Raw genomic sequence first — 13,297 nt, forward strand, 5'->3', positions numbered from 1 at the left:
CTCTCTCTCTCTCTCTCTCTCTCTCTCTCTCTCTCTCTCTCTCTTTCTCTTACTTGCTCTATTTTTCTCTCTCTCTGTCTCTGTCTTTCTCTCAATATATATGATGTATGCATATATTTATATATAATACACATACATACATACATATTTGTGTATGTATATATGTGTGTATTATGTACACGAGGCCTGCACAACATATGACCCATGAAAAAATTTGGGGCAACCCACAATAAATGTCGAGTTGCCACTGCTCACCCTTTCCTGTTTGTCAAGCAATTCACAGCAACCAATCACAGGCAGTCTTTAGTATAACCTATCTGCAGCCCAAAGATGTTTAGCCTATTTTCATTTTTGTCCCTACTTACTGCCAAATTGTTCAGGTCTGATGTACACACACATACACACACATACATATCTACAAATACATATGTGTGTACATGTACATATATGTCTATTCTTTTATATATGTGATATATATTACTTACTATGTGCTAGGGACTGTGCTAAGTGCTTTGCAATGATGTCATTTGATCCTCACAACAATCCTGGGAGGTAAATAGTACTACTATCCCCATTTTACAGATGAAGAAACTGAGACAAGCAGATTAAGTGTCCTGCCCATGGTCACATAGCTAAGGTCTGAGGTCAAATTTGAATTAAGTTCTGTCTCCAGGTCAGCTCTCTATCCATTGTATCACCTAGCTATGTGTCAATGCACCTCACTTCTAGATGAGGTGTCTGCATTACTGAGCCCTGCTGTCTACAGTTTCTAGGTGTCTTTGCTGCTGCTTTCTGCTAGATATCACATGGCATACTTGTTTCTCCTTGCGTCTTCTCTCTCCCCATCTATTCCCACTGATGTCACTTATGGGATTTCGTCTGGAATCGGCATGGAAACCTTTTCCCATAAGAGATGAGGATTCTACCACCTTTCTTTTTAGCTTAGAGCCCAGAATGTAAGTTTCAGTCATTTCAGAAAAGAAAGCCTCACCAGACTAGGGAAAAGTGGCTTTCTCTTCACAAAGATGGGGATGATTCTCGGCTCTAAAAGTTTTAAAATCCAGCGTTAAGCTCTTTGGGAACACAAAATAGTCTTACAACTAGAGACTTGGAGCTCCCGGGAGTTCAATTTCACTTTTTGAATCACAGAGTTATAGATTGTGAGGATGAAAAGGTACTTCATGGACCCCATAGTCCAATCCATACTCAAAAGCAATCACCACTATAAAACCTTCAAGAACCTATCGAGAAACCTATCAAAAACCTTTCGAGATAGCACATTCCACTTTTTGGCAGATCTAATTTATAAGGAAATTTGGGGGGGGGGGCGTTGGTTTTGATTTTGTTTTGCTTCACTTGGACTTTATGGAATTTTCACTGATTTTTCCCATTTCCACCCTCTGGAGAAAAATAGCATAAGTATAATCCCTAATCCACATGACAATCCTGCAAATCCTTGAAGTTAGCTATCATGTACCTGTTGAGTCTTCTCAAAGCAAAACTCCTTCCCCCTACTAGCAAGATCTAAATCTCTATCCTAATACATAGTGTTAGAAAAATGATTTTATTTTCCATTTAACTCCTTATGGGGCTTATTTGTCCCTGAATCAGGAGAACCTGCCAAATAAATCTCATAGCAATAATCTATCCTGAAGCAAAACTATTTCCTAGTGCAAGATTATTGCCCTGTCCCCTGAAAAACTGTGTAGCTGGCTAAAACCTTCCCAGGCATTGGGCCCCTCAACATTGAACCAGTTAAATAAAAGTACCAAAATTGGACTATTCTAAGCCCCTTGCAGAAACATTTTCCCTGCATGATGATTTACGGTCTCCTGTGTTTTAATACTTTATAAATGCACTTTTGTGTGTGTGTCTCTCCTCCCATCCTTTTCCCCCCATTCTTCACCTCTAATCCATTATTTCTCTGTTAAGATAATGAAGGTATATTTCTTAATGAGTTTTATAAAATCATACTTTTGCTGTAGTATTTCTAAAGTCATTTTCCTTTACATTAATTTGGTGACCTTGTCAATTGTTCTAATTCTGTTCATTCAAGTCTCTATCAGTTTAAATGAATCTTCTCAGCTATCTCTAAAACCAATTTTTTTATTATTTCTTGTACTCCAGTAATAATCCATTATATTCATAAGTGATCATGAATAAACATGATCATAAATCATAAAGCTTACTCATGCATTCCCCAATTAATAAGTAACCATTTTGTTTCCTGGTCATTGCTACCAAAAAAAAAAAAAAACCAGAACAATGCTACTGTGAATATCCTTGCACATGTGGGTTTTTTTCCCCTTTGTCTTTGTTCTTTTTGAGTATTTTACCTGGTCAAAGAGTAAATGTTTTAGAGTTAGAGTTCTAAATTGCTTTCCAGAATGGTTGGAGTACCCTCATAGCTCCACCAACAATGCACTAATGTGAGTTGTATGTCATACTTTGCTTCTCCAACATGGCATTTTCATCTTTGTCAATTTGATCTGTGTGAGCTGGGACCTCAGAGTTCCTATACTTTACATGTCTTTTTTTTTTTTTTTGCTTTTTTAGAGGCAGGAGGGCAGGGTAATTGGGATTAAGTGATTTGCCCAAGGTCAAACAGCTAGTAAGTGTTAAGTGTCTGAGGCTGGATTTGAACTCAAGTCCTCCTGACTCCAGGGCCAGTGCTATATTCATTGTGCCACCCAGATGCCCCTACATTTCTTATATTATAATTGATTTGGAGCATTTTTCGCATCATAATTTTAATTTCTTCATTTGAAAATTGTCTATCATACCCTCCTACAATTATCTATTAGATGATGGCTCTTTTTTGTTTATCTGTATCAATTTCCTAGAGTCCTTAGCTGTCAGGCTTATTTGATCAATGAAAAGGGTGGCAAAGATATTTTTTCTCAATTTATTATTTCCATTCTAAGTCTAACTGCATTTAATTTGCCATGGAAAAAAATCAATTTTATGTAATTGAAAATTTTCCTTTTATTTTCTAGCTCATTGCTGTACCTCATTTACTCAAGAACTGTTGGCGTAGACATAGTTGTCAACTATGTCTCTTTCTCTTCTAAAATTTTTATGATATAATCTTTAATATTTACTTCATCTGTCAATTTTTAGCTTCTGCTATATGAATCAATGAACATTTATTAAGTGCCTACGATGTCAGACACTGTGTCAAGCATTAAGGATACAGTGATAAAAAAAAATGAAACAATTCCTCTTCTCTAGGAGCTCATGATCTCTTAAGGGAGCAATATATGTAAGAGAAGAATACATACATACAGACATATGTATGTGTGTGTTTCATAGATAGATGGATAGATAGATAGATAGATAGATGCTTATATATATATATATATAATGAACTAAATCAAGTTCAAATAAAAAAATACAAGAAAACTTGGAGGAGGGCCAACATTACATACTGAGAACATCAAAAAAAAAGTTTTTTTAAGAAGATGGTACTTGAGTTGTATATTGAAGGATATGAGAAATTTCATGTGGTGAAGGTGTGTTGAAATCCAAGAATTCTAGGAATGAGGGATTGCCAGTGAAAAGTCCCAGATATGAGAAGTGTAGAACTGTTGTGAGGAAAAGGCAAAAGGCCAGTTATGCTACACTAGGATGCAGGAATAGAAATATCATTAAACTGGAAAGATTGCTTGGAGTCATGTTGTGAAGAAATATAAAAACAGAGGAACTCATATTTTATCCTGGAGGAGATGGGGAGCCATTTAAGTTTATTGAAAAGGAGAGTGACCTGGTCAGATCTTTTCTTTTCTTTTTTTTTTTAAGCAATTGAGGTTAAGTAACTTGCCCAATTATTTTGTGTGGGTGTTAAGTATCTGAGTCCAGAACCAATCCCGGGTCCTCCCAAGTCCGGGGCCAGTGTTCTTACTCACTGCGCCACCTAGCTGCCCCCAGATCTTTTCTTAAAGAAAATCATTAGGGGCACCTAGGTGGTACAGTGAATAGAGCACCAGCCCTGGAGTCAGAGGACCTGAGTTCAAATTTGACCTCAAACACTTAACAGAAAAACTAGCATTGTGTCATTGAGCAAGTCACTTAAACCCAATTGCCCTACCTTCCCCCCTTCAAAAAGCAAAATAATAATAATAATAAAATCATTAGACAGCTATGAAGATGGTGCATTAAATAGGTAAAATAAATTGGGATTTGATTTAAAGAACTCAATTTAAAGTTATGGTTGTGTGAGTAGAGAGAAGGGCTCAGATGTGAGAGATATTGGGGAGGGGGAGGTGGTAAGATTTGGAAGATGACATCAGTTGAGAGAAAGTGAGGAATAGAAGTGACAGATGTTGGTATAAATCTAATTTTTTCTCTATTGCTTTCCAGTTTTCCCAGGATACTTGTGTGTGTGTGTGTGTGTGTGTGTGTGTGTGTGTGTTTTCTAGAATAGATTCCTTATCGCACTAATTTTTGGCCTCAGGTTTAGGTCGTGTTTACCTAGTCTGTTCCATTCATCAAATTTTCTGTTCTTTAGAAAGTGCCAAATGTAGTTTTAATTTTCACTGAGATCTGATACTGACTGCTAGGATGGACTCTTCCATTTCTAATTTCTGTAAATATTTCCCTTAAGATTCTTAATTTTTTATTACTCTAGATCAGCAGTGTCAAACTCAAATAGAAACTTAATTGACATACTGACTTAGGAAACCACAAATTAACATTAGTTATGCTGCATTGTGTTTTTATTTACTTTGTTAAACATTTCCCAATTAAATTTAAATCACACTCGTTGTGCTGTACTTATGACAACAGGCCAAGAGTTTGACAATGTGCTCCAGATGAATTTAGGTATTATTTTATATAATATTATAAAATAAATACTTGGAGGTTTTATTGGCATCAGACTAAATTTGTAAAATAATGAGTAATTATTGTCATTGTAATTATATTGGCACACAATAGTAACAATGGCTATTTCTCTAATTATTTATCTTCTTGCATTTTTGATAGTGTTCTGTAGTTGAATTCACGTAAGTCCTATGATATAAATTGTAGGCAGTTGACTCCCAGGTAATATTTACATTTTGTTTTTATTCTCTTTCTCTTCCTATTTGCTTTTTAGTAACATATTGAGAAACTGATGATGTTTTGCATCTTCTAGCACCCTTTAAGAATATCAGTATAATTATAAAAAGCAATAATTTAGTTTTCTACATTTATTCACTTAATTTGTATATTTTACTTTAATAAGTATTATTTCTAGAACAAAGGGCATCTTTGCTTTACCCCTTATTTTGTTGGAAAGACCTCATTTCTCCATTACAGATGTTGGCTCTTAGTTTAAGCAAGGTTTAGAGTTTGGAGAGCTGATTCAGGTGTGAAAGAATTCACTTAGATGATTTTCTCCTAACTAAGGGAAACTTTATTGACACAAAAGCAGAGGGTTAGCCCTGGAAGAAGGACTAACAATTTACAGAGAGATAGGGAGGGGCTTGTTATTATAAAGACAGGATAAGGAAAACAGGGGGAATTTTATGACCCAGGATGAGGGAGACCAGGAATTTTGTGGTCCAGGATAAGGGGGAAGTTTTCTGGTATTCCAAGATAAGGGTTAGTATGCCAGGAGGGGCTTCACAGGATACTGAAAAAGTAACTCTTAATATTAACCATTAGGGTACTGTTTGTATCCACATCAGTTAATGTTCACTACATTAAGGAAAAGTCCATTTATACCTTTGGATGAAAAGAAATTTTATTTCCTTAAAACCTTCTTAAAAATTGCATGGGGGCAGCCAGGTAGCACAGCGAGTAAGAGCACCGGCTCCAGTGTTGGGATGACCTGGGGATCAAATCTGGGCTCAGATTTAGCACCACACCCAGAAATAACTGGCCATGTAACCTTGAGCAAGTTACTTAACCCCAATTGCTTTTTTAAAAATTGCATGATTGGGGAAGCTAGGTGGCACAGTGAATAGAGCACTGACCCTGGAGTCAGGAGGACCTGAGTTCAAATCTGACCTGAGACACGTAACACTTACTAGTCGTATGACCTTGGCAAATGACTTAACCTCAATTGCCCTGCCTTCCCCCTCCAAAAAGAAAAAAAAAAGTTAAAATCACATCTTGTAATCATGTGATACTCATTGTTTCAATATAAATTTGTTCTATAATTTTTATAGTTTTCTTAAAATTCAACCAACCTGAAGTACAAATCCAAGCAGTACATATCGTAATCTTTTTACATGTTCATAGAATCATAGATTTAAAGCTTAAAGTGACCCCAGAGGCCATTAAGTCTAATACCTTCATTTCACAGATAAAGAAATGGAAGCCTAGAGAAATTAAATGACTTTCTCTAAGTCTCACAATAAGTATTGGAGGCAAATTTAAACCCAATTCTTCCTGATTCCACAGCCAGTCCTGTATCCACTGTGTCATGCTGTCCTTTTCACTATCTTATAAGAAGATTCAGTATTCTTTCCCTGTTTAATCTTTTTTAATCATGTAGAAAGAGTGTGTTAGGATGTTTTTTATTCTCTGTGGTATATCTGCAAACAATTTATATTATATTGGAGTTAACTGGTCTTTTAATATCTAACAAAATTCACACAAAAATTTACTTCTGAGTTTTAAAAATTATTTCATAATATATCTAAGGTAGATAAATAGTAAATATTGTTCACGGGATTCATCTTTCTTTTACAAAATGCCAATTGATTAAATCATCCATTATGTCAGCCAATATCCCTCATATATTATAAACTTAATACCAAGAGAAAGTTTGCCTCTCCAAAAGAAATGGAATGCTTTCTTTTATGATACATCCTTGACAGATATGCAACCAAAGTGTCAACTTCTACATGAAGCCCTGAATACCACCTTGTATTTAACTACTTTAATTTTTTTTTAATTTCTTATCCTTTTGAAAAAAATTAAGAATATGAAAATGTAATTGTTGTCTCCTTCATTAGAATACAAGGTCCCTGGAATTAGGAATTGTTTTATCCTTTTCATTTGTATCCATCATGCATAGCACAGTCTTTGGCACATAATAGGCATTTATTAAAACCATGTGGATTGTGTTTTTGTCAGGGCCTACAATATAAGTCAGTATGTATCTCTTTCTAGTTGAACATCCAGGAAGCTTAGAGTAAATTTACTGCCCAAAAAGAGTTATTTATTACTCAGTTGACATACCTAATAACATTTCTTTCTCTGATGTTTTTATTTGGCCTTATTATGTAGTAATTAGAATTGTCTTTTTCACTGATCTTTTGTAATAAAAAGTTAAGTAAAATGGGCCAATAAAATAACTTTATCAGACAATATGTGCAATATTCTTCTCACAGTATTCTGCTCTTCCATTTTTACTAAGAGAAGGGAAGTGTTTCATCATCTGCCTTCCCTGAGGCAGATTGCAATCTTCCCTATCTTAGTAGATAGTTTCAAGAATTACTAAGACTAGACTAATTATTTTTTTTAATAAAAATCACATCCAATTTAAGTAATCCAGTCTTTATATGATAGAATATCTCCTAGTCCATATTCAAGATCTTTACATTTTGGGTAATATTCCCAGTTTTATGTTCCATATATTTATATAGCTATTGATTTCTTTTAAAAGTAGACCTTGTGGAATGCTTAAAGACTTGGAACTGCCTTACAAATGCTAATGGAATTAGAGTATTTCAAGACATTATGTGTTCAGATTTGCCAGTATCACAAGCATATGAAAAGTACTAAAAATGATGTTTGTTATATAATGTGATAATCTGGATATGTCTCATTGTTCTTTGTACTTCTTTCAGATTTGTGGAACCTGAACTGAAATCATTGGCAATGGGTTTTCATTCAATGGTTATTCGAACACTAGGTAAGGGGGGAAGGGTGTTTTTATTTTTACTGTAAACTTGTCAGTTCATTATAATTTATGAAAATGAATTGTAACAAATATCCAGTAAGTGAGAGAAATTGTGTTAGGAATAAGAGATAATAGGATTTAAAATGATATAGTATCTGCCCTTAAGGAAGATACAAATTAATATGGGTAGGGAGGTACATGTACATAAATGTCATACAAAATAGAATGTAATAGGATGGAATGCAAACTGCTGTTTCAAAAGTGTTCTGAGAAAATCTAAGACTTTCAGACATTGATGTTTTTACCTGGGGAAATCAATGAGGGCTATGTGAAAGAGGTGGTTTCTAAGATTGGTCTTGAAGAGAAATTTTAATAGTTTTATGAAAAGAAATTGAATTCCAAGTATGGAGGATAACCTACTAAGTACACGGAGGTGGGAGAAAGAAAAGTAAGGAGGAGAGCTAGTGATCAAACTTAACTAAAACAAAAAAAAGGGTGCAAAGAAGTGTAGTGTAAATAAGAATAGAAAGTTGGCTTCAGGTCATATCATGAAGGGCCTTAAAATTTAGACTGAGGACTGCATTTTATCCTAGAAAAAAACCACTAATTTTTCTTTTCTTTGAGCAGGGGATTAAGCTAGTCAGATCTATGCAGCAGGAGGTTTCGTTTTGGCATTTATTTGAAGGATGTTCTAGGTAGAAGAGTCTGGAGGCAAGGAGATCAATTAGGAAAATATTATAATAGTCCAGGCAATAGGTGATAAAGGTCTGATGTGAGAGATGTGGAGGCCAAGTCAACAAGGCTCTCAGCTGATTGGAAGGGAAGAATCAAAGATGAAAAATGTTGTGCCTGGATAACTTGGGGATGATTGTAACATCAACAGAAATAGTGAAATTGGGATGAAGGGACAAATTTAAACAATTACAGAATGTAGAGGCTAGCATGGACCAGAGAAATCATTTGGATGAGCCCCTCATTATTTTGGAAAAATGAATATTTTAATATTCTTCTTTTCACTTCCCAATGACTCCTTCCTAACAATAACAACAACAATACCCTTGTTACAAAGCAATAATGATAAAGAAAAATAATGCATTGATGACATGAAAACATATGGCTACTTCTGTATCCATGCTCCATCACTTCTCTCTTTTTGGGAGGGGGGGGTAGGCAAGGCAATTGAGGTTAAGTGACTTGCCCGAAGTAAGTGTCAAGCATCTGAGGCCCAATATGAACTCAAGTCCTCTTGACTCCAGAGTCAGTGCTATATTCACTGCACCACCTAGCTGCCTCTCATCACTTCTCTTTCTAGGGAGGAAAGGCATGAACTTGCAGATTTATTGAATCCCAGAATTTCACAATTGGAAAGGACCCCAGTGGTCACTAATCTAATCCATACACAAAGAATGACCCTCATAACAATACATCTTATCATCTACTCCAAGATATCCAGTGAATGTGGGGAACCATTATTGGCTATTTTAATTTAGTTTAGCTTGAATTGTTATCCAATTTTCTATTACATCAAGCCTCTCCATCTTTGCAATTTCTGCTCTTTATTCTCAGTACTGCAACCTAGAACCTTTGCAGTCAAAAAGAACAAAATCTAATCTCTCTTCCCTGAGTAACAGAAGATAGTTATCATACTCCTCCCCCAGACTAAACTCCCCAAGTTCCCAAGTCATAATCAGTCATTGAATTGATCAGAATTCGATGGTCTTTCTATGTTTCCTTTTTAATTTATGTTATTTTGGTAATTGTATAAATTTTTTCTGATTCTGCTTACGTTGCAAGGAATCATTACATACAAGTCTGCCTAAATTTATCTAAATTTTTCATATTCTTAATTTCTTGCACCACAATTATTTTCTATTACATTGATGTACCACAATCTGTTCTATTATCCCCCAATATTTCCTATCTTTCCCCCAGTTGTTTGCTATTGCAAAAATGGCTACTATAACTATTTGTTTACAATTTGTATCATCTCTTTATTAATTTATTTACTGCATGAGGAAACTCAAATCTATTAGATTAATTTAATTGCACAAAACATGCATTTATTAAGATCATAGAGCTAGATTATTTAACCAATATTTTAATTGACATGCAATGCTTTTTACATTATGTCAAGCATTTTAGAAAAAATTAATGAAAATTTTGTTACTATTCTTTCCAATACCAGATAGTTTTGACTATGAGAGAAGGCATAAAAAAAGTAAAGGTAATAGAATGTAATATCTATTTTTTAGTGTTTCAAATAAATGAAATTTTAAGGTAATAAAAATATTGAGCTAAAATAGATATGGGGAGAGATTATTTTTAGTTTTGCTAATATTATAGAAAGGGGGATAGGACCCATGGTTTCACTGATATAAATTTTTCACTCTTCTCTCCTCCCCTAGACTCCCCTCCCTACTCCCACCCCGCTTCTCTCTCTCTCTCTCTCTCTCTCTCTCCCTCCCTCCCTCCCTCCCTCCCTCCTCTCTTCTCCTTTCCTCTCTTTTCTTTCTTTCCTTTCTTTTTCATGAATAATCTTTTCTGAAGTCATAATAACCAGGTAGTGGGATTTTTTTTGACAGGGGAGATCTCTTAAGAATTATTTGTATCACACATGCAATGAGTCTAGCCACACTTCTAGATACATTCATTGCAGAATGAGTTGTCCAAGTTTTCTCATTCTTTTGATTCTATTTGGGAGTGAGAAGGGTGGAAGGAAGAAACCTGTCTGTTTTTTATTAAAATGTGTCCATTTGGTATATAATCCAGTCAGTTCTATAATTTATCCTATAATTCAAAGGTTATAAACCAGAGGTCTGTGAATATTTTTAATGTTGATAACTATTTTTACAATATAATTGATTTCCTTTATAATCTTAGGTATTTTTGTCTTTAAAAACATTATTCTAAAAAGAAACCCATAGGTTTCACTAGGCTTCCAAGGGAGTCTATGAAACAAAAAAGGGTTAAGAACATCTGCTTTAGTTTGACATTTTGTTGCTTGACATTACAGGAGGAATTTTAGCTCCTATATATTATGGAGCAGCAATAGATGTAGCATGCCTCAAATGGGACATCAATAATTGTGGGAAACAAGGGGCTTGTAGAAATTATGATCCTGTTTCATTCAGGTAAGTTGATATTATGTGATTTCATAAAATGATTTTTTCCACATTAACTATTCTGATAGGAAAAGAATAAAATGATATTGTCTTTTATTATTGAAAACCATGTTCAATAGCTTCTCTTGAAGCCTTGACAAATGACCAATTGAGCCTAGCTTGTACTCTGCCCAGGAATCAGAGATGAAAGGACAAAGAAGATGTTAATAGAGTACTCCATTCTAATATTCTTTCCTTAAAGCTAAAACCTATTGATCCATAAAAGGCAAAAGATTAATATCATATTTTTTCTATGACATAAAATCTTCTGATGGAAAAATAGCATATAAAGCACTTCCATATTAGATAGATCATCTCATTTAAAAACCCTAGAGAAAGGCTAATAATCAAAATATCTGAATTTTGTTCTGAATTCCACCAACTATATGACCTCGAACAAATCACTTAATCTCTGCATGTCTAGGTTTCCTCATCATTGAAAATGGATTTGCCTATTCCACATATCTTCGGGTGTTGTTAATTAATCAAATTAATTCATTAAATAATTGTTAAATATCTCATGTATGCAAGAAACTATACTAAGTTCTGGGTATATAAACATGAAAAATGACAAGTCCTTGCCCTTAGAATTGTTATAGACTAGAAAGAAGGTTGAAATGACTGAACAAATCATTACAGTACAATTAAAAAAATGAAATACATGAAAGTCAGACTAAGTGATTGGGAAGGAGAAGTTAATCATAGCTGAGAGGAACAGAAGGAAGTAGAACTGGAGTGGAACTTCAATAGAAGTGAGGGATTTCAGTGAGCAGAGACTAGTGATCCAGGCTTGGCAGGTGGGGGACTGAATGAATGAATGAATTGTATGAATGAACAAGAATTGAATGCTTTTTATGTGTCAAGCATGATATAAGTGGTGGAAATACCAAGAACATACTCCAACTAAAGGAGATAACACATAAAAGAAAGTTCATATCTAGGATGGATGGATGGATAGCCCTAGAAATCCTAAAGGTACAATGACAGGGGGAATGGCAAGGCACAGACATTCTGAATTCATCGGGAGACTTAATGACAAAGTCGGGGTAGAGACTATGGAGTGAATAGAGATGATAAGGCCTGGAGAACATTAGGGCAGAATGGCAGATAGTAAGGCCTGATGGTCCTCCATCTTCCATTAGAGTTATTGTTCCCTTTAGGTTTGGGTGGCCCAGGCATCATGGGAGGGGCAAAGGAAGGGCAAGAAGGAAGGATGCCATCTTATAGGTCTTCTTGGAACTGGTGGGCAAAAGGAAGGCCACCACTAAAAGAGACCTTCTTCTTTTTCATCTTAATCCAGGTTTTCTAGACCACTGAATACACAAGATATATTAAATTTGGAGCCTTCTGACCCAATACAGGCTGCAAACTCTTGAGGAGAGCCTGAATTAGATCAAAATTTAATTGAGAAATATTTAATGAATGGTCATTTCACTCATATAGAAGGAAGAGAAGAAAGTGGGGGAAGATCTCATTGTCAGATATATCTCCTTCATTTAAGAGCTCTAGTTCACACCATTTCTTGCCAATACCTTTAAAATTTGTTCCAGATACAAATGGGTATATGTTGACTTTACAAGGACAGAAATTCATACATTGGTTTTTAAACTACTCTTTCATATGTTGTTTGTGGTGGAATTTATATTCAAGGGGAAATAAATGATTCTAATAGTTTTATCATAAATACAATTTTATCATTTCTGTAATTAAGTCTTCATTGTAAATCTTCTTAATGCTTTTAAGTGGTCTATAATTATTTCTTAGAATTAAAAATATTTTTAAATTTCCTTTTATAGAAAATCATTCTTTGGATTGACTTTGGGACTAAGAATACCAGAAAGCATCTGTTTTATCTTCTTACTCATTGCTCTAAAGAAGAACTCTCAAAAAAACAACACTAGACTTTCTAATAATGGAGGAATAGAAATGGATCCATTAAACCTTAAAGAGCCTTTAAAAAATAACAATTAGTTGGAATCCTCTGCTCATGCAGACAGTGAAAGCCACATTTAACCTGAACAATTACTTCTCCACAACCAAGGCTCCTTTGCTTCCTTCTTTAATGAGATCCAGAAACATCAAGAACAAAAATGTCAGCTAGTAGAAGACTAATTAAATTAAATTGCCATGTTCTTTTTGAGGTGAATCCAAGGTGTGTTATTGAATGTCTATTGTTTTTCATTGAGAATTCTTATCCTTTTTTATTCTTTGTTGTTGTTGTTGAGTCATTCCATTGTCTGATTCTATGTGACCCCATGAACATTTTTCCATGCCATTTTCTTGGCAAAGATGTTGGAGTGAT

The 13,297-nt window shown here is 34.7% G+C and overlaps 1 protein-coding gene across 1 annotated transcript in view; it reads left to right on the plus strand.

Annotated features, from left to right (window-relative positions):
- Positions 1-13,037, plus strand: part of LOC138175593 (solute carrier organic anion transporter family member 1B1-like) — a 51,321-nt gene extending 38,284 nt beyond the window's left edge. The window contains exons 12-14 of the mRNA XM_069106053.1: positions 7,782-7,846; positions 10,848-10,965; positions 12,792-13,037. Of these exons, the coding sequence (XP_068962154.1) occupies positions 7,782-7,846; positions 10,848-10,965; positions 12,792-12,966 (358 nt within the window). The 3' untranslated portion in view covers positions 12,967-13,037. The remainder of the gene's footprint in view (positions 1-7,781; positions 7,847-10,847; positions 10,966-12,791) is intronic.
- Positions 13,038-13,297: the final 260 nt, after the last annotated feature.

The sequence above is a fragment of the Petaurus breviceps genome, unplaced genomic scaffold, assembly GCF_028583685.1.
Source record: "Petaurus breviceps papuanus isolate PSGF00001 unplaced genomic scaffold, PetGlider_PUasm1.0 78, whole genome shotgun sequence".
In the NCBI taxonomy this organism is placed as follows: Eukaryota; Metazoa; Chordata; class Mammalia; order Diprotodontia; family Petauridae; genus Petaurus; species Petaurus breviceps.